Source organism: Mustela erminea, chromosome 10, assembly GCF_009829155.1.
Source record: "Mustela erminea isolate mMusErm1 chromosome 10, mMusErm1.Pri, whole genome shotgun sequence".
Taxonomy (NCBI): Eukaryota; Metazoa; Chordata; class Mammalia; order Carnivora; family Mustelidae; genus Mustela; species Mustela erminea.
This window is the reverse complement of record NC_045623.1, coordinates 30107120-30128918: the sequence shown is the minus strand read 5'-3', so window position 1 is coordinate 30128918 and position 21799 is coordinate 30107120. Positions and strand designations below refer to the sequence as shown.

Genomic DNA, 21799 nt, shown 5'->3' with positions numbered 1-21799 from the left:
TTTGGCTTTATTCCAGGCTGAATAGGAGAGTGTGTTTGAATGAGTGGGGTGAGTGGGACTAACTGTGAGCATGCGTGTATGTGTGTGTGTAAAAGACACACAAATACACACAGCACCTCCTGAGCTGATGCCTGAGATTCAACTTTGCTCCCAAGAGAAGCATCAAGGATAGTGAGGAAAAGCAAAAGTGATTAAAAAAAAAAAAAAAAAAAAAGAATCACAGGACTGGCTTGCCTTTTTCCAGGACTCTGGCTATGGAGATCTGTTAAATTTTCCCACCAGGAACCAAGGACTCATTATTGAAAAGAAAAGCTCCTTAACTAGGCAGGAAGTCTTGAAGGTAGGATCCACTGAGGAAATGAATTTCCACGTAGCTCTGCTTCGCCTTCCTCCCCTGTGTTCCCAGCCAAGGACTCTTGTGCTGTGTCCCACTGCCTGATGTATCTGAACAGAAGCAGCCGAGGTTCCCTCAGTCATCCCAGAAGAAGCAAAGCTTCCTCTTGGGGTACAGAGAATTGGAACAAGCTCCCTGATTCCCTCTTCTGAGATCTCTGTGATGCTGCAGTGGCTGAGTTGTGATTCAAAGGGAAAATGTACTGCTTGAGAAATACAAAGGTATATGCTTTTAGCAAATAAAAAAAGAGAAAGATAGGAGGATGCTCACAAACACAGACTCACTTATAGGCCAGCAGCTGTGACTGATGCTATGGCAAAATTTAGTTGTCCCCCATTATGCGCTCTGCCCTTCTGGGTATGCCATAGTAACGGACTTTTTTTTTTTTTTTTTTTTAATTGGGTTCAAGGCCTCCCAGAATAAAGACTACAGAGTTTCCAGTCTTTCCTGATGTTTAGTTCTGGCTAATCGTGTATAAGAGAAAGTGCAAAGTGGTAGCTTCTGGAAATCTTCCTTAAAAGATAGAGCATCAGTACACTGTGCACTCTCTTTGTCTTCTATTCCTTCTGTTCCGCTACCAGGAAAGTAGATTCTGCCAGATTGGCCAATGAGGCTAAGCCGTGTTTACCAGGGAGAAGCAACAAAACACAATGTGACAGACTGCCTGCATGAACTTTCACTTGAGAGGAATACAAACTGTGTCTTATTTTATCCACGGTCCGTTTGAGATTGTCTTCCGTCAGTTTGAAGTTGTCTTCAGTTGAGCTGAATCTACTTCTAAATAATATAGTTCCTTTACCCACATTATTTCATTGACTTTTCATGATAACACTATGAAATAAGTAGTTATCTTAAACTTATAAATGAGGAAATGAAGGCTCAGAGAGGCCAAGTAACTAGCCTGGGGCTCTCTGACACCAATGCTGGTGCTCATCCCACTAGGACATGCTGATTATCAGGGAATCGTTCATTCACTGGCAGATCATTAGAGAAGGCCACACAAGACCCAGTTCCATGCCAGTCAGCTGGGAGGCTTGTTAGCAACTGAAGGCAGAGGAAGACTTCTCTGACCCCTTTCACTATCTCTGATGCCCCTGGGAGAGGCTCACTGGGGTGATACATCAAGTTCAGAACTCCCAAAAGAGGGCGTCTGGGTGGCTTAGTCAGTTAAGCGGCTGTCTTCGGCTAAGCTCGTGATCCCAGCATCCTGGGATTGAGCCCCACATTGGGCTCCCTGCTCAGTGGGGACTCTGCTTCTACCTCTCTCTCTGCCTGCTCATGATCTCTCTCTCCCTCCCTCTCTTTCTCAAATTAATAAATAAAATCTTAAATAAAAAGAACTCCCAAAAGAGGATGCTGCTCAGAGACAAATGTAGGTAACTGGCTATGTTTGTGTGTGTGCGCACACGCACGTGTATGCAAGCAAGCAGCGTATGCATGTTGGTTACACAGCATGTGCCAAATGTCTTAATTAGGTTGTTAACAAGTGTGCAAATACATATGCATTTGAAGGGACACTACATTGTTTAAAATAAAAAATACTGAAAACTCACATGTTCGATGAGAGGTTAAACAAATTAAATGAAACTGTGGGACAGTATGAAGAGATTAAAAGTGATGATGTGTATATATTTATTAACATGAACATATGTTCATGATATGTTTCTAAGTGAAAACAGCAGGTTTCAAAACAGTGTTTTGAATATAAGCCTGTATAGATAAAAAGCAAATGTTATTGCTTATTTCCAATTATAGGATGATTTCTTTTCTTCGGACTTAACCATATTTTCTAATTTTTCTGTAACAAGCACACATGACTTGCATATATTTTTTCTTTTTTTAATGCTTAAAAAAAAAGATTTTATTTATTTGTCAGAGAGAGAGAAAGCACAAGCGGGGGAGTGGCTGGCAGAGGGAGAAGCAGGTTCCTCGCTGAGCAGGGAGTCCAATGCAAGACTTGATCCTAGGACCCTGGGATCATGACCTGAGCCAAAGGTAGATGCTGAATCTACTGAGCCACCCAGGCAACCTGACTAGTATATTTTTTAATGTTTAAAGTTGTTTTTTATTTTTTTTTTATTAGACTGAAGAGGGAGTGCCTGGTGGAAAATGGAGTAACTAATTGAGACAGTGCCTTTAAGCATGCCCCTCTGAGAGGACCCAAGGACTCCTCTGGGTCCTCCCTCAGCTCTAAGTTTGAAATATTAGTCAGCTAGAAACTCAGGAGGCACAGTGCATTTCCCCCAATCCCTGCTGTCATGGGCAGACTCGGGGCCACTGGTTTCCCATCAAGGGTCGAGGTACCTGAGGGGGTGGGAGCCCCCCTGCGCCCTCAGGGCACTCAGGGAGCATGGTGAGCTTCTCTCTGGTGCTGCACTTGCAGGAGGGCGAGGGGTCCTCTGGCGTCCATTTCTGCTTCTGGAACAGGTGGGTGATGTTCGGGGACACAGAAGGAGTCTTCCAGGGGGTTGAATTGACACAGGGGTACTCCCTCATGGAAGGCAAGAAAATATTTCACAAGTAGCTCCAGTTGATAAAAATCCCTAAAAATGAGAAATAGTGCCCAGCCTTCTCCTTAGCCTTTCCTCTATCTCCGCAGACCCACATATTTTCTTCTTCTATTCTTGGAAGTTAGTTTCTGCTCAAAAAAACTCAAGACCAGAATTTTGTTGATTGACTAGGCGTGGGGCTGGGCAATAACTATCTACTTTGTGGACTGTTTTATCTCCCTTCTTCCTCCTGGTACCTCTAGCTGTTGAGAAACAGAACAAATAAAAGAGGAGTTGGAGCTGCGTCTGTTTGGGTCCTTACCTACAGCTCTGAAAACTACTGAATGAGAGAAGCCATTACAATTATACTGAAATTTAAGGATTCTTGGACTTCAGTTGCCCTCTGTAACTCTCGTCTCTGTACTTACAGCAATTGAAATTTATGTAATTAATGCCATTCTAGGTCCAGTTCAACAATAGCACACCCCCCATCTCCCTCCTTTGCCTGTTCAGATTCCTTTCAAATACACTGTGGGAAGCATATGTCAACTTAGTACGGAACTTTCTATATTGGGAGTTCTAGAAATACAGAGCTGCCCAGTGGTGCAGGGGATTCCTAAGAGGTGGAGACACCCTTGCACTGGGTGTTGAAGGAGAGGCGGGTGAAGGTCAGGGATGAGGAAGCACCTGTGTAACAGAGAGCGGGATGGAGATGGGACCTCTCCTGACCTGCCAGCCTGGGACCCCACCCTCAGGGCTCCCCTGGGGCAGTCGTTGATGGGAGGACAGGGGTTCTCAGGGACTTACGGAAGCCACTCTTCCTTCAGGCAGCGGTTGCCAAAGCCCGGCTTGTTCAGGAGGATGTCTGCAAGTGCTGCCAGCTGCTCACTGCCTGGCTGGTCCAAACTAGACAGAGTGAGAGGGGCTTACTTGACAGGTGCATGACTGGGACAAAGGGACAAAGCAGCTAACATGCAACTTGACAGGCGTGCACGGAACAGCTGCTCCATGCTGGGCATGAATGCAAGCCACAGAACGCTGCCTAGGGGTGGCTGTAGAGTGCTGGGAAGGGAGGGTGCTGCTCCCACAGTCCTGGCGATCTGCTGTCGTATCATGTCTGCGCCTCAAAAGGATGGAGTTCAGCCTACTCATCCAACCTTTACTTTTTCTTTCCTTACACCTGGCAGTCCCCGTTGTCCACTTGGGGTCACCTTTCCCAAGTGACAGGTACATTAACTTCCTTTTGGAGGGCAGTCCAGTCCCCCTACCACATTGGTTGCTGTGGAAAGGGGAAGGTCCCTCCAAGCAGGCTGACCTGGGAGCCCCACAACCCATGGGATGAATGATAACTTTTAGGGATGAGTCTACGCACCTGAAGAACGTGTACTGCTGCCCATACATCCAGGGGTGAAGGGTCAAAGCCGGATATTCACCAAAGGGCGGGACGACGAGGGAAAGCATCAGAGCCAAAAACACAAAAGTGGCTGGAAGGACAATCTGTTGGAAAATAAACATGGCAATGTGAGCTGTGGTATGCTAAAGACACCCCCCCACCCAACATACACACTCTCATTCTTCTAAGCATTTATCTTGCAGAAGGTCAGTTTTCTGGGGAACATTATAAGGGAAGACATACAAAGGCAAGATGTGTAGGAGAAAACAGACTGTTCTGGTGGCCACTGAGGAATGAATGAAGTAGGCCAACACTGAGCATTGAGGTAGCCAATCAATGTTCAGCCAGAAGTGAACTGTGTCTGTTGGTTTCTGCATCTGAATAAAAAAAAATTTTTTTTAATTAAAAAATATTTTTTAAAAAAGAGTGCCAAAAACTATCTACAGGTTGAATGCAATCCCTATGAAAATACCAACAGCATTTTTCACAGAGCTGGAACAACAATCCTAAAATTTGTATGGAACCACAAAAGACCGTGAATAGCCAAAACAATTTTGAAAAAGAAAAACAAAACTGCAGGCATCACAATTCCAGACTTTAAGTTATATTACAAAACTGTAGTAATCAAAACAGTATGGTACTGTCACAAAAACAGAAAAATAGATCATTAGACCACAATAGAGAGCCCAGAAATAAACCCTCAATTAATCTTTGACAAAAGAGGAAAGAATAAGCCGTGGGAAAAAGACAGTCTCTTCAAAAAATGGTGCTAGGAAAACTATACTGCTACATGCAAAAGAATGACCCTGGACCACTTTTTTACACCATGCACAGATATAACTCAAAATGGATAAGACACCTAAATGTGGGAACTGACACCATAAAAATCCTAGAAGAGAACACAGGAAGTCATTTCTCTGACATTGGCCATAGCAACATTTTTCTAGTTATGTCTCCTGAGGTAAGGGAGATAAAAATAAAGAACTATTGAACCTACATCAGAATAAAATGCTTTTACACAGCAAAGGAAGTAATCAACAAAACTAAAAGGTAACCTATGGAGTGGGAGAAGATATTTGCAAGTGACATATCTGATAAAGGTTAGAATTCAAAACATATAAAGAACTGATACAACTCAACACCCCCAAAACAAGCAATTCAATTTAAAAATGGGCGGAAGACAGGACAGACATTTCTCCAAAGAAGACAGATGGCCAACAGACACATGAAAAGATGCTCAACAGCACTCATCATCAGAGAAATGCAAATCAAAACCCCAGTGAGATATCACCTCATACCCGTCAGATGGCTACAATCAAAAACACAAGAAACAGGTGTTGGCAAGGATGTAGAGGAAAAGGAGTCCTTGGTGGGGATGCAAACTGGTGCGGCGTCTATGGAAAACAGTCTGGAGATTCCTCAAAAAAATAAAAACAGAACTACCCTATGATCCAGTAATTGCAGAACTGTATATTTACCCCCAAAATACAAAAACACTAATTCAAAGGGACACATGTCCCCCTGTATTTAGTGCAGTATTATTTACAATATCCAAACTATGGAAGTTGCCCAAGTGTCCAAGGGTAGATGAATGGATAAAGAAGACATGAGACATATATAATAGAATATTACTCAGTCATAAAAAAGAATGAAATCTTGCCATTTGCAATGACATGGATGGAGTTAAAGAGTATAATGCTAAGTGAAATAAGTAAAAGACAAATATCATATGATTTCACTCATATGTGGAACTTAAGAAACAAAACAAATGAGCAAAGGGAAGAAAAAGAGAGAGACAAACCAAGAAACAGATTCTCAACTATAAGAACAAAGTGATGGTTACCAAAGTGGGGAGTGAAATAGGTGATGGGCACTGAGGAGTGTGCTGGTCATGATGAGCACTGAGTCACATACAGAATTGCAGAAATCACTCCCCGTATTGTACACCTGAAACTAATATAACACTGTGGGTTAATAATACTGGAGTTAAAATTAAGAAGTTAATTTAAGAAAAGAGTAAAAAGAGAAAAGAGGCCAATAACGTTGATATGTAGGGTCATAGCAAAAATGAATACAAATATGACTTTACCCTTTACTGTAGAAGTGAAAAGTCTTTTTTTTTTTTTTAAGATTTTATTTATTTATTTGACAGAGAGAGATCACAAGTAGATGGAGAGGCAGGCAGAGAGAGAGAGAGAGAGAGAGAGAGAGAGGGAAGCAGGCTCCCTGCTGAGCAGAGAGCCCGATGTGGGACTCGATCCCAGGACCCTGGGACCATGACCTGAGCCCAAGGCAGTGGCTTTAACCCACTGAGCCACCCAGGCACCCAGAAGTGAAAAGTCTTAATATATTCACTGTTATTTTCTCTGCTAAGCAGGTCGAACACGAAGAATCTTTATGTTACTAAGAATTGAAATCAAGGTGGCAAGGAGCAAGCAAAGCTGACAAGACCTAAAGAGAATGCCCATCCCTGTTTGAAGCTCCAACAGGAGAAAGCCCAGGAGAGGAGGGAAAGGCCAGGAGAGGGCAGGCAGCCAAGCGCAGACAAGGACCGACAGTAATACCTGGGCCAGGAAGTCCTTGTGGCTGCGCACAGTGTGGTGGAGCCGCTTGATCAGTAACGCCTGCACATGTTGGAGGAGCAGGGGTGCCCCTGTGTTGAGCCGGCTGCGGTGCTCAGGCTCAGGCTCCGAGGAGGGCTGGCCCCCCCGGGGAGTAGCTGGCTCCGCAGAGCAGCCATCCGAGCCCTGGGGAATCTGTCTGGCCTTATCTCTGGGACCCAGCCAGGGGTGTTGGAGGCTGACGTTTTCTCTTTTCTGTTGAGTGCCACCTGATTTGGAAGATTGAATTAATAAATTTAGAAAATTACTTGCAGGTTATGGCTTTCATGTGCTCTTTATTTTCTTACTGCTCTGGTTTTCCCTTTCATTTAAATTAGCAACAAAGTATCAGGCCAGGTCTGTTAATATGCTTTTAAACATTCTATTTTGGGGGACACCTAGCTGGCTCAGTCAGCAGAGCCTATGACTCTTAAATTCAGGGGTCATGAGTTTAAGCCCCACATTGGGTGTGGAGCCTACTAAAAAGAAAATAAATAAACAAAAATAAAATGACAATTCTATTTTTTAGTGTAAATCATCTATAGACAGAATTACCTGAAATCCTTTAAAAATTCTCTACAGTAGCTAAAGAGAAGACCATATAAATGCATTGACAGGTCTAAAACATATAGCTAAGTAAAAAAAAAAAATCAACGTTACAGAGCAATATGTGTAATAAGATCACATTTGTGTTAGAGAGCACGTATATCACATATAACAAATTATATGCTATACACATATAAACACATACAGATATAAGAGCAAAGCTCTTATGGAACACCTACTAACTATTAATAGAAGTTACCACTGCAGGGGGAGAGTTGGATAAGGGGTGGGAATGAAGGAGGAGGGTGATTTTAGCCTTTTTTGTATTATTTGAATTTTTAAACAGCACAATACATTCATGTGTAACCTGTGGACTTAAGTAAAAGTCAGAATTGATTTTTTTTTTTTTCTAAACTCTTAGAGGCCACTGAGAAGTGGTGGAAAGGCTAAGAGTTCGGTGACCTGGGTTTGAATCCTGACTCTTACTAGATGCATAAATTGGACTGTCTGAATCCGAGGTTTCTCCTCTGTAAAATGAAAATGAAAACATTTCACAGGATTGTTATGAGGATTAAACGAGCTAATGTGTAAATATGCTTTAAGAACTACTCACTGCAAGTCATTAGTTATGTTGAAGCTATAGTTCATCATCACTGATTAATGTTAATTTTGTAGAAAGTGTTGTTGGACATAAAGGGAGAGCTTAGAGGACCGCTGGTTGGTCTCTAGCTGCTTTCCTAACCGGTCCTAAAGTCCTCCAGCACAAGGGAAGCTGCAAAGGGAGTTGGGTCAGCCCAGTCATCCTTCCACTTAACATGCATGGACACCTGCAATGCTGCAACCTGGCTTCCTCAGGTTCACTCATGATCTAGTGCCAGAGCCCCAGTGCTCCTACCTCCTTTCCCTAATCTGGGGTCAGATTTTTTTTTTTAAGATTTATTTTATTTTTTGGTAAGATTTTTTATTTATTCGACAGAGAGCATGAGAGGGGGTAGGGTCAGAGGGAGAAGCAGCCTCCCTGCTCAGCAGGGAGGCTGACTCGGGACTCGATCCTGGGACTCCAGGATCATGACCTGGGCTGAAGGCAGTCGCTTAACCAACTGAGCCACCAGGCGCCCCAAGATGGATTTATTTTAAAGAGAGAGTGAGAGAGTACGAGCAGAAGAGGGGAAGAAGGAGAGGGAGAGAAGAAGCAGACTCCCTGCTAAGTAGGCAGCCCAATGCAGGGCTATAGATCACACTACTGTGAGATCATCACCCCAGATGAAACCAAGAGTTGGGTGCTTAACTGACAGAGTCACTAAGGTGCCCCGTGAGCTCATATGTGTTGTGTGCTGTGGTTGGCCTTTCTTCTGGTAGGATCCCATGAGCTTTGCTCTCTGATGGCCCATCCAGACTGGAGACCACTGTGGAGGCAAGAGCTGAGGGTGCCAGTGGAGGGCAGTCAAAACCCTATTTGTTCCTGGCTTCCTGCTGCCCTCTAGTGGTCAGTGGCTGTGAGCCACACCTTCAGAGGTCACACAGCCTTTTGGTACCTTGAAACTTGGTACCCCAATGGATAGCTACAAGTTCCTTCAGACTTTGGAGATAAGATCAGAAAGTGTCATCCTCTAAAACTGAGCCAATTAAAACATGCATTTATCCATCTGAAAAATGGGAGGCAGTGAGAGTGTGGACTTGGTCCTAGTTTGAGAGCTAAAGCCAGGGAGTTAGACTCAGAAGGCTGTTTGACTTTAAAGCAAGTTATCCAATCTGTGTGAGCTCAGTTTCCCCCAGATGGGGCTAACCCCTGTCTTAGCGGCCTCATGCAGTTATAGTAACAATCAAAACAATGGGTGTTACATGCTTTATGAAGTATAAAGGGCTAAAATTTTTGAAGTAAAAGATGATTTGTAAATTAGGATGTTCCTTAATCTTAATCAGAAATCACATACTGTGTTAAAACTTGGCACATATTAACTCATTCAATTGAATAATCCTAAAATTTGGGTACTATTATTTGCCCCATTTTGCAGATGAGGGATCTGAGGTACAAATATGCTAAGCATTTATCCAAAGCTACTCAGTTAGCAAATTGTGGAGCCAATTATGGAGATCTCTCTTACTCTAGAGGCTACACTCTTAACCTCAATCCCTGCATGTTTCTTTGGAACACCCTACTCTATGCCCAGGCTGACCAGTCTTCTGATGTCCAATTTCTCTTCACCTGAGAAGATCTAACTATTAAGGAGTATTTTGGGCTGATGAAAGCCCCAACTCTTGAAAACATCACAGCTTCTGATATAAATTTGTATATTTTCATCCTCGTCTTGGTTAATGTAAGACTTCGTTTTTGGGTGACCTGGAAAATTCCATTTCTGTGTCTTTAAAGCTGGAAAGAACACCTGGGTCCCATGGTGAGTTGCCCCTGCCCTCTCCGGCAGACTGCCCTTCCCTCCCAACTCTGTCAGGATTCCTGCTTCTTCTGGCCACCACACAACTCATCTGGGCCAGGCAGCACATTTGGGCTGGTGTATTTGAACACTGGTAGTTCTAGGCATAGCTGCTAAACATCTGGGACCACTTATGAAGCAAGATGAAAACCATATATCTTAAGAGTTGGCATCAGAAACTTCACAGGGAGGAAATGGTCTTTGCACAGGAAAATACTATGATGTTACTATACTGGGTAGAAAAAGGTAACCAGTAGCAGGAGCCCAAGGCATCGAAGGAGAATGGCATGCAGCTTTGCCCATGAACAGGAGAGAGGAAAACAGAATGGAGAGTGAGGAGCCAGACAGAGGATTTTATCAGTGTGGGTAGATGCCTTTTATTCTATCAGAAGTGGCCTGTGTCATGGCAGGTGATCCCGCCTGTATGTCCCTCTCCCTATATCCTATGCTTCAGAGTAAACTCACTCATGAATGCTTTGTGTGCCTCTGGGGTTTTGGTAGAAATCATAGGAGGGGCTAGTTGGTGCCCGGGCTCACACATGTAGAAAAGAGACCCCCAAATCCGCAGAAGTTATGACTTCCACAGTGGCAAGTTTCCATAGGGCACTAAATGAAGGTTCAGAATAATTTTATCTCTCTCTCAAAGAGGCCAGAAGATTACAGCTGGCATCTGGGTTGTATTCACTGTCACCATTGTCTCTAGGGACTCTGTGGGCTGTCACTCATGCAGACAGGAGTGGATCAGAGGCCTGTTGGAGATAAGAGGAGCAGATGAGGATGGTGAGGTGGCAGGTATAGGAGACCCGGAAGTGGGATGAGAAGCTTCAGGGTGGTGAAGCTCCCAGCTTGACCGCCTTAAGAATCCTGATTCATCTAGAGTCTTTCTACCCAGATCTAATTCCACTTGTCATTCCTCTGTCATTTAAAGGAACTAAGAATGCAAAATGTGGGATATTGGAGGGTCAGATAAGTACAATGGAGGAGAATTTCCTGCTTTGTTGTTTCATAAAATTTTCCTTTGATTTTCAATACAGAGCTTGGGGTGTATGGTGAGGGAACACACTCTGGAACCATACCAGCAAACAGAGGTCCTGAATCAGAATCCTCCGTGACCTTCAGAAAAATCTGTCAAAAAAGGAAAAAAAGAACATTTGGTTTAGGCATTCCATTCTCAGAAAAAAATCTAACCCTAGCTCAGTTTTGTTGGGTACTACTTCCTAATGGAAAGAAAATACGTTGTGATTTAATCTAAGAACACGGTCTTCTGGCAATATAAAAGTGTATGCACACAGGGACCTCAGCCACGTGAAATCTGTTTCTGTATGGACAGAGGCCTGAGGGAGTGAGCCAAAAATGAAACTAGCTGCTGTACCTGGGTGGGAAGTTATGGCTTTTGGCCCTTATGAAACGTCCCCCTAGTATTCGACTTCTGCAAAGAAGCTCCTTTTCTGCTTCCTGATGGAAGCCAGCTGGGATCTCTGGCTTACCTCTTCCAGGGGAGTGTCAGAAATTCCAAAACTGCTGAGCCCCAGGTCGGCTAGTGTGTCCTCTAGCTCTCTGAAAAGGCTGGCATATGCTCTCTGCTTGAAATTCTTATTTGGAAGAAGGAAGATAAGTTCTTGACCAATGCATTCCACCAGCTTTGCCTCTGGAACATGGTGTTGTATCATATCCATCAGCTCATTCACATCTCCTAGGACAAAAAAAAAAGAGAGAGAGAGAGACTGACATCAACTCTGTCTTCCAGAACTGAACCTGGGAGACTGCGAGCTTGCTCACATCCCCTACTTTCTTCCACTTCCCATTTGAGGAAGGGGCATTTCATTCCTCAGTAGTGACTCCTGCAGAGGAATAATGCTGCCTCCCTTCTGTTTTGGCTTATTTCGCCCTGTGAAGGGCACTGAGAGAGGGAAAGGGAAGCCACAGCACTCCCCACTTAACCAGTCAGGGAAACTTGGGGAGGTCATGCAATGCTCCTCTGCTAGTTTTCTCCTTTGTGCAATCAAATGTTCTGTCCCTTGCAAACTATGTAACATCAGGCAGTTTTGTTTTTTTAATCTGTTCAAAGGGGAAAACAGTGGTACCCACTCACTTTACTCTTATTATTTATGAGGACTGGATGAGTTAATATCCACACAGCACTTGGAATAACATGTCTGGTGCCTAGGTAAATATTAGCTGCTACCCTAATCATGAACATCATCTCTAGTAAGAAAGTTCTTATCATTATTGTTGCTCATTTTAATTCAACACAGGCTTGAAGGTTAAGTCAAATTTGCTTTCATTTTCCTTGTCTGGTCCAGCTATAGGTCACTTGCCTGAGATGCATACCTGGGACTGGTGCCCAAGCTGGAGAAGAACTCGCCTTCCTAAATCATACACCAGTGCTTGCTCTAATTCTTCGAAGGAATAAGCCGTTTCCCTTGAGACTGCACCTGCCTGTTCCAACTAACAAAGTAACCAACTTAACACCCTGATCCAGGAAACGATGAAGGGGAGCAGGAAGCTGTGGCGTCAGACTGGGGGGGGAGATGGAGTGTGGGGTGTACAATGTGGGGCATGAGGAAATGTCCAGTAACAAGTATTTACCCGACACACTCATAGTCAGAATTTTTATTTTTATGCACAAGCATGTATTACATTGAAATTAAAAATCTAGTTAAAAAATTTTAAAGCTTGTATGTGAAGAGACAGTTTCCTATTATCTTGAGAAGCAGGTCAAAGGGAGAGGGATTCTAGGGACTCAGAACCCAGGTCTCATGCATTTCTGCCAAGCAGTCCTCTCAATTAAGGCCACGTGGTGGGTTCTTTGCTTCCTTTGTTTTAAAAATGACCCATGTGGAGGGATTTCATGGCTTTCAATCCATGTCCTTCTGTCTAACCGGACTGGAAGGCTTGTTTTATGTCAGATTTACAAAGAGGACTCAATTGTCTTTAGCTCTGGGATGACTTCACACAGGGGCTGGAGGGCTCCTTGTGTGAGGAAGCAGCTTTGCCCTAAACAGCTCTCCAGGGGTCATGCACATTGTTCTCTGAGGAAGGAAATCGAGCTGAAGCTGCTGGATTCCCAGGAATTGTGTCTTAGTCGTATGTGTCAGCCTTCCAGAGGGAGTCCTGGAGGGCAGCAGGCTTGTATTGCCTGGCAGGGAGGTCTCCGTGTGTGTGGTGGACGGTTGTGTGAGAAGGAAAAGCCTTGAGAGGAACTAACTGGGGAGCAGAATGATCTTCTTTCTCTTATTTGTTGCATAATGACTTACTGTGTTCCTTCCTATGGTTCACAGCATCCCTCTTATAGTAAAATAAATAAATAAATAGACATTTGTTTAGAAATAAAGGAATATTTTAAAAAATTACTCTAGCCAGCAGGCCCTGTTTCCAACTTGATTTTGGTACATTCCTGTATTGGTTTTTAAAAATTATCCATGTCTTGACCAAGATAGATTCGTCCTGGGAGGGAACTTCAGCGAGCAGGGAAAGACCCACGGCAAGGCAGACTAGGGAAAAGACACAGAGCTGTCACCCTGAAAGGATGTGTTCTTGGGTGCCGCAGGTTCCGTCCATGCAAAGAGTGGGTAAGAGAGTGAATGTGATGCAGGCCTGGGCATTTTCCCTCAAATTTCAAGCATGGTATATAAATAGTGTCTAGTTTTCCTCTTTCACCAGACTTCAGTTAGCAAATTCTCCAGATTTAGAAAAAAAAAATTGTGCTAAATAGAGAACTCTGTATTTTCTTTGCTAAGCAGATAGTTCCTCCACCATCGCATCATCAACCTGGGTCAGTACACGGGTCTCATTTTGCTCCTTTTTAGGGATGTGGGGTGTGTGGTCTTCCATTTGCAAAGACACCCCAGATGTTGGATGGAAGTGAGCCTTCATGGAAGACAGCAAGAGTTGTTGGCAAGCACTCTGGGTCCCTGAGGTCAGATCCTATGGGATGAGTGCTTCCAGCGAGAGCCTCTTCAGCATCTCCTGGAGGAGCCCCTGACGAGGTTTAATGCACCCTTACTCAAGAGAGAACTGTTAGGAAGTTGGGATACTGAGGCAAAAGTCAGGAGTGTAACAAGGATGCATGACTTGTTGTCTACTCTGTGCAGTCTGACTCTCTGGAAAAGTTCACTCTGAGAGCCGTCTGTCACTATGGCTTCACCCGAGGGCCTCATCTGGGACCTACAGTAGCCCTTCTCCCCATACTTAAGTAATGCTGCTTGGAACCAGGACAGAAGGACACAGGAAGGGAAGCTTAACATGGGCCACTGACGAGCAGTGAACACTGGATTCATCAATTAAGGGAGGAGGCCCTTAGGCCCAGGGCTTTAAAGTCTCTTTGGGAATGGAAGAGAAGGTCAAAGGGAAAGATGAGCAACTTCATGACCATGGGCTTGAGAGATACACAGAGTGTTCTCTTTTCTCCCATTATGTTTGACAACAAGACACACCCAACCATCTCAAGAGATGATCACAAAACAAGAACCAAGACACAGCCTGCCCCAGGGCCTTACCGTCCAAGACTTGTTCCGGAGTTATCTCATCTATGTGGGCTGGACACCTGCTCGAGAAACCCTCAGACGCACAGCTGCAGTTCCCCTACAACAGACAGGCGTCAGTCGCTTGAACAACAGCATCTTCCTGAGGCCAAATGCCTTCCTCACCGCACCTCATTTGTTTCTTGCTGCCAAAAGTGGTCAACAGATTTTGCCCCTCTCCCTCATATTTTTATATATTACTTCAGGTGAGCACTCTGAGGGTGTGGCTACTTGATTTTATCCTGGTGAGTGTATGAGTCAGGCACAGAGAGTAACAGCACCTGAAAGGCACCCTTGGCTTGTCATTATCTTGCGACAGCTGTAGGCGGCCTATGCAAGACGTTTTCCTCCTCTGACCCTGTGGATGCCCACTGGCCTGTGGACGTCCACCCAGGACAGGAAAACCTGGAGGCAGCCTGACCCTAATAGCATGGCAGCCGGAAGCCTAGGTCATGCTACAAAGTAACCAGCCTGACCACTCCAGGAATGGTGCCTGGTCTCCAGGAGGCCAGAGGGCATTCCTAATGCTTTCTCTCACTTATCGTCTCCATGTCCCTGACAAGCAGAAGCTGAACTGATCGGTTTCCTTTACTGTGTGCGAAGAACCAACACTGACAAGCAATTAAGGAATTTGCCTGTGATGACACAGTCCTCCACCTTTCAGCTACCCAGACCCAAACCTGGTCTCTTGCCAATGCTGAGGGGGTCTCTGCTAATGGGTATTGTCTGGCTCTATCATTTTCAGGTTATATAGTTCCCAAGAACGCCTTTCCTTGGCTTTCATTTCCCAGCGGACTTTGGGTTTAGTTAGGGAACATAAGCTTTGGAATGAAACATAGGAGGCCTCAGTAGCCACTCTCGGATTCCCAGCACGCCACCTTGCAGCCCGAAACATTTCTGTGGCTACATGCCACATGAGTATGCCGCGTTCTAGAGTACCGTAATCTCAGCTTGTTTCATGTGGGGTAAAGCATCTCTGTAGGAGGGTTCAGAATATCCATTTTTCAAAGTCTGCCAAGAGTTTCAGAACAAGGAGGTTGATCCTGACCACTAGAGCCCGACTGGGGTAGAGGTGCCAGGGATAGCATCACCACACCGCGCATTTCTCCGGACCCAACATGGGCTCTTGTCCTGGGCACACACATACCTCATAGCCTGTTCTTTGGCTCTGGATGTTTTTCATCTTGCGCACCAGGGTTAAGTAGAAGCCCGTGCCGAAGCAGTTCTTCAGGAAGAGCGGGGTGCCCGAGCAGTAGAGCCTTCCCTGGGAAATGATGGCAATGCGGTCCCCGAGGAGGTCGGCCTCATCCATGTGGTGAGTGGACATGATGATGGTTCTGCCTGCAAAGGCAGAGGTCAGGGGATCACCAGACAGGCCCGGGCAGGGCTGGAGGGAAAAGGATGTAGAACAGTCTCTCTGTGACATGGTCATGAAAACTCGAAGTGGATCAATAAAAAAGAGTATTCAGCAGCAAAGTCCAGAATACTAGAATAATAACATTTTCTAGCATCATGCATGCTGTCAAGCACTGTCACATAGAGTACCTCTTCTGACTTTGGACCTGCTTCCAATAAATCACTGTGTAGGGGACATATTTATTACAGTCAGCATCTATTGAGTGCCATATGTATGTACTCTCTGGATCATTAGGCACTGCACTTACAGTCTTTGCAAAGAACACACACATACTTGGAAACCAATGGGAGATGTCCTTAGAAGAAAACAGTAATGAGGATGCCAGGATGGCAAACTGACCGTGGAATTGAGCCATGCCATCACGTTCACAGGCCCTCTGAGCTCTGCCTGCCATCTTTCTGGACCTGCCCCCTCTGGTTAGAAGGTGCTGGGAGAGAGGGAAGCATGGCCCCCTCTGAGACACTGCTATCTGCTGTAGTCCTCTGGAGCACTGGACATGTGCATGCCATCCTCACACCTTGTCCTGAGTGACCTTCTGACAGCCATGGAGCTTTCTGGATGTCTGCATGTGACTTGCATCTTTTTAGTCAAAGAGGAGCTTCACCTAGAGCTGCATACCTTACTCCAGACAGAGAGGCTGCAGGTTGAGAGAACCTTTTAGAATATTTAGGGAAGTAGGCTGCTCCATCAGTGACCTCCTGTCTCTATTGGTGTAAATATTTCAGGAGGCTTCCATGGGAAGCCTGGCTCACTCAGGTCACTGGCCGCACCCTGTCAGAGTGTAGTCATGGCTGTTAAGTATGCTCAGGTGCAAAGCACCATGGTGAGAGCCAGGGTCACAGACAAAGGCACTGTGAGAGCTCAGAGCACCGAGCAGTGGCCATTACCTGAACGATACTTCAAGAGCAGGTCCCAAATTGAGCGTCGCGAGTAGGGGTCCACTCCGGAGGTGGGCTCATCCAGAATGACAACCTTGGCACCTCCCACAAAGGCAATGGCAACAGACAGCTTCCTCTGCATGCCACCTAGAGTTTGACACAAGGCAACAGGGTCACAGGGCCATGGAGGACGGGAGGAGAAAGGCCCAGGGCTGGTGGCATAAAGGGGACCGTGCCTTATATCCAGAAGCAGCTTGATGCTGCCTCCTTAGATGTTTATACAGCGTTCAAAGCCTAGTGGTGTGCAGGCTTCTTTAAATGCAGAAAAGGCAAGAAATGCAGAAGTGAAGGAACAGATAAGACCATTTAAAGGCTATTCTCACATTTTAGTTCAAACCCACGAACATCAGAACAAACATAGCCTAGGCTGCTACAAGACAGTGGGGTTCCATGAGGGAAATGATCCAGAGGTGGGTTCCTCTAAGGTGCACAGAGTAAACTTTAGAGAAATGCTCTTGCTCTTAGGAGGTTTCTTAGAAGCCTCCCCTTCTGTTGGTGTCCTGGAAGACAATGGATTTGCCATCTGTAGCCCTCTCTTTTTCCAATACCAAGCACCTGATAGATCCTGCGCTTCTTCGTTCCTCTTGTGGTGGAGGCCTGTGTCCTCCAACATGGCTTCCATCTCCAGCTGGGCCTCCTCCCAAGACTTCCCTTTCAGCTGGGCATAGAACAGGATGTGTTCAGCCACTGTGAGGCTAGGGGACAGGGCAGTGAGAGAGGCAATGAGTTCAGCAGTTCCACCTCTAATGATTCACCTTACAGGAATAAGTAAGGATGAGCACGAAGTTTTAGCAGTGAAGATGTTCACTGTGGTGTTGTTAATAATACAAAACAAGGGATGCCTGGGTGGCTCAGTGGGTTAAAACCTCTGCCTGCAGCTCAGGTCATGATCTCAGGGTCCTGGGATCAAGTCCCGCATTGGGCTCTCTGCTCGGCAGAGCCCGCTTCCCGCCCCCACCCCCGACCCCGCTGCCTGCCTCTCTGCCTACTTGTGATCTCTCTTTCTCTGTCAAATAAATAAATAAAATATATTAAAAAAAAATACAAAACCCAGATCCTGTTAAATATCTAATAAGAGAGGACAGTACATTAATACAATGGTATAGTATATAAACATAAGAATTATTTTATTGAAGAATATATAATAACATGAAAATGCTCGTATCTTGAGTGAAAAAAACACAATTGTATTAAAAATGGCTGATTACAAAATTATATGCAGAGCTTTACTCTCCTTTATAATGTTAAATAATATATGTATACACGCATAGGAGAAAGTTCTGAAAAATCATATACCAAGGTGTGAACCATAGTTATCCTGGATGGTGAAATGACAGGTGACTTCTATTTTCTTCTTTTAATCTGTATTTCCTCCCTTCTTTTCTTTTCTTTCTTTCCTATTTTTTTTTTTTAAAGATTTCTATCCATTTATTTGACAGAGACAGAGATAGTGAGAGAGGGGACACGAACAGGGGGAGTGGGAGAGGGAGCAGAGGCCTCCCGCTGAGCAGGGAGCCTGATGCAGGGCTCAATTTTAGGACTCCAGGATCATGACTGGAGCCAAAGGCAGATGTTTAACTGACAAAGCCACCCAGGCACCCCATATATCACCTTTTAAATCATAAATAAAAGTTTGGGGGAAAAGCAACTAAAAAGCCTCCTGAAAAGTCAGTTTTTAGTGCCTGGCTTAAGAGAGAAAAAGGAACAATGGTCTCTTCTCTTGTTCTCTGAGAAGGAGTATTTCAGGGTGAGTGAGGGGCATCTGTCAGAGAGTGGGGTGCATTACTCTTCTGAGGGGGTAGACCTCTACTCCCAGTGCCAGAGGCATAGTCTGACTTTCTGAAGGACATTTCTCATAGCAAGCACGACCAAGGACCTTGAACAGGGGGAAAGCAAACAAGAATACTGCCTCCTGGCCCCCATACTGGCATCCTCGAGCTCAGGCCTAGAGAACATGTGTGTTGGTAGGGGGCAGGGTGGGAATAAGGAATAGAGAGGGTCTCAGTTCCTGTACTACTTACTGGTGGAACAGGATGTTGTGCTGCGGACACATGCCAAGACTCTGCCGGACTTCATCCAGGCTGGTTTCAATGTCCTTTCCCCCAATGAGCACTGTCCCTGATGTTGGTGGCAACAGACCCGTCAGGATTGACCTGCCAAATGCAGGAGTCAGTGGCAGAAAAGATGACCTTTGGCAGCCCCAGACTCCAGAGTTGCTGAGGACTCTCACAGTGACTTCCGCCTTGACTCTCAGTTGAACCCAAACCACGATCAGCTGTGGGGACCAACAATTTCCCAGACAGGCCTTAGACTCAGTGTGTATATCCAGCCCCTACTGCGGATGTCCACATCTGCCCTCTCTGCTTCTCTTTAATTCCTAGGGCCCCAGGCAGGCCCTGATGGGTCCTCAGGGTTCCCAACATTCCCTACGGAACAACCCTGTCTGGCTCGGTAATCACAGCCTGGTGCTGTAGGGCCCAGTGGAAGGTGTGCAGAGCATAGGTCAGTACAGTGCCTGGTATCATGATTATGAAGCATAGGGGAGGGTCTTAATGACAGCTCAGTCCTTCGATACGTATTTGTTGATGAAGTGATTGAAGGCAGGCAGAGGAATTACCACCAACAATATCATTTCTGGATTCAAAACAAAAAGCTCGATATCCACTTCGGCCTTTTTTTTTTTTTTTGTAAAATGGGAAATAATGGTGCCCACACCTCATGGATTTGTTGTGAGGGTTTAATGAGTTTATACTTGTAAAGCACTTAGAACCGTGCCAGGCCAGCATAAAGTAAAATTCGAAAGTATTAGGACTGTTCTTACTGAACAGTGTGTTTCAGGCCCCAGGAGAAGTGGCATTTGAGCAGTTGATGCAGGACTGTGTTCGCTGTGAGAAGCCCCGAGGTCTTGGGTGGTGCTCTGGGCCTTCTGACCGTATAAGTCAACAAGGTGAGCAGTCAGTTGAATTTAGTGCTGCCTGGCCCAACCAGCTCCCTCCCTGAGTTCAGATACAATCTCGGGTTACCTGAACTTGTACTTAGAAGCTGAAATCTCTGTTGATCAACCGCTAGAGGGAAACAGAACCAAATGTAATGGCACCAGCCCCACATTCCATTCACACTGAACCTCCCTCAGAGAACATTCCAACGTAGGGTGTATACTGCTGTTCCTTCCTGGCGCTCTGGAAGAGGTCATAGGACTTGAAGACCGTGTAACACAGGATTTCCCTGCACCTTGAGAGGGCTGCCTCTGCCGCTCCTTAGGACACCTTAGCTAGCCATGTTCTCCTTCTCAGCAGATGGCGCTCTGGGCCCTTAAAAAGCTAGGGAAGCTTCCAGACCTTTCAGCGCAGAGCTTGCACCTTCCCTGAACTTTATCTTCAGTTGCCTGGTGTTACCCACAGGGCCCTCTACCGAGCACACCATTTTTACTTTCTCCAAAACAGGTAGGTAAAGAATCCTCTTTGAAAATAAGTAGTTCTCTATGGACCAACGGCATGTGATGGTGATGGCGGTGACTTTAGCACCATCACTGATGGTGGTAACTCTGGAGAGGGTGGGATGTGCGGACAGGTTTACAGTGTGAGAGACCAGACAGCTGAAAAAACCTGCCTCCTGCCCTCAAGTCGATGACCCCAGGAAGTCAGTTCAACTCCCTAGATGTCCACTTTCCCAGCACACAAAGAGGGCAGTAAACTCACTTCAACTCCCTCTCCCACTTCTTGTGAGGATCAAATAAAACAACATACATGAATGAGCTCTGAATACTGCGGTGTGCTTTACACATTCTTCAGACACAAATACATAGTACATTTTTGTCACTAACACTCGATGGAAAAGAGTAGACTGCAGCTAATGAGGCAGAACAGAGCCAGAAAATGATAGGACAGAAGAGCAATCCAGGCTCTTTGCCTGAAAACTCACAAGGTGGTGGTCTTTCCTGCTCCATTGTGACCTAAGAATGCCGTGATCTGGTTCTCATAGAAGGTAATGTTAAGACGGTCCACAGCTGGTCTGCTGTAGGTATCAAAAATCTTCACCAGATTTTTCACACACACCCCAGGAACCAAGCCTGGAAGTTCACGTTCAAAGAAGGAATCTTGGAAGAAAAAAATGAACATGATGTAAATATAATGCTTTAATGTACACATCCTTCAAGGCTCGATCTCCAGACCACTGTCTTTTGGCCCCATGACTTTAGGTGGGACCTTTGTAAGGATGACTACAAAATAATCATGGTAATAATAGTACCTAACATTTATTGAGCAGTTACTATGTGCCAGGCATTGCTTAAGTGCTTCATATGGATTACCTCATTTAACCCTTATAGAAGCTCTATGGAGATAGATGTTATTATGCCCATCTTTATAGATGGGGAAACCTAAGGCACAGAGACATCAAATATCCAATCAAGGTCACGCAGCTCATGAAAGGCACAGCTGGAATTTGAACCCAGAGGGCACTCACCATATATACGGAGAGTCAGCCCGAAGCTCAATCTTCAGCTCAGGCTGTCATTTCCAACAGTCTGTAGGGTATACCCTCATGGGCTTCTGGTAGCAGCTCAGGCTCCTTATCTTCCTCCCAAAACAACTTTCCCTCAGACTCTCCCATGTCCATTCCTGTAACTGTTCTTCTCCTGGTCACCTTGGCTCAAGCTCTTGTGTTAATTTTGTCTGAAGGGGACTTCCAGCTCCTTAGAACTTGAGAGTTTCTCAGTTACTAAGTAGGATGGTCCACTCTTTCTCATCACTGTCCCTCGAACTCCAAACCTCTAACTCATCCATGCCTTTCCAGTGCAGACCCTCATGACCGTGCTGTCTACTTTTCCCAACTTCCAGTCCCCCTCTGCTTGAGTGCACTCTGTACAGTACCACTTACTTTGTTAACATTGTAGCCGTGTAACATTGACTCCCTTGCAAAATAACATCCTTCTCCTATGCGTGCCTTCTGGTCTTTCCTGTACCTAAGACGGGACCAGCCCTCTGATTTTGACCTTGGAATTCCACTCTGGGAGGAGGGCCATCCCAGAGGCCCTATTGACTGCAGACCAGCTCTCCACGGAGCCAG

The 21799-nt window shown here is 45.3% G+C and overlaps 1 protein-coding gene across 1 annotated transcript in view; it reads right to left on the bottom strand.

Moving 5' to 3' along the window:
* ABCA4 (ATP binding cassette subfamily A member 4) overlaps positions 1–21799 on the bottom strand; it is a 124396-nt gene that overhangs the window by 34844 nt on the left and 67753 nt on the right. Inside the window, exons 19-30 of the mRNA XM_032302587.1 lie at positions 20654–20828; positions 18754–18885; positions 17288–17427; positions 16682–16819; positions 15525–15718; positions 14354–14438; positions 11342–11547; positions 10931–10979; positions 6841–7106; positions 4256–4380; positions 3691–3789; positions 2699–2885 (exon numbers count right to left, since the gene is read on the bottom strand). Coding sequence (XP_032158478.1) covers positions 2699–2885; positions 3691–3789; positions 4256–4380; positions 6841–7106; positions 10931–10979; positions 11342–11547; positions 14354–14438; positions 15525–15718; positions 16682–16819; positions 17288–17427; positions 18754–18885; positions 20654–20828 — 1796 coding nt within the window. The remainder of the gene's footprint in view (positions 1–2698; positions 2886–3690; positions 3790–4255; positions 4381–6840; positions 7107–10930; positions 10980–11341; positions 11548–14353; positions 14439–15524; positions 15719–16681; positions 16820–17287; positions 17428–18753; positions 18886–20653; positions 20829–21799) is intronic.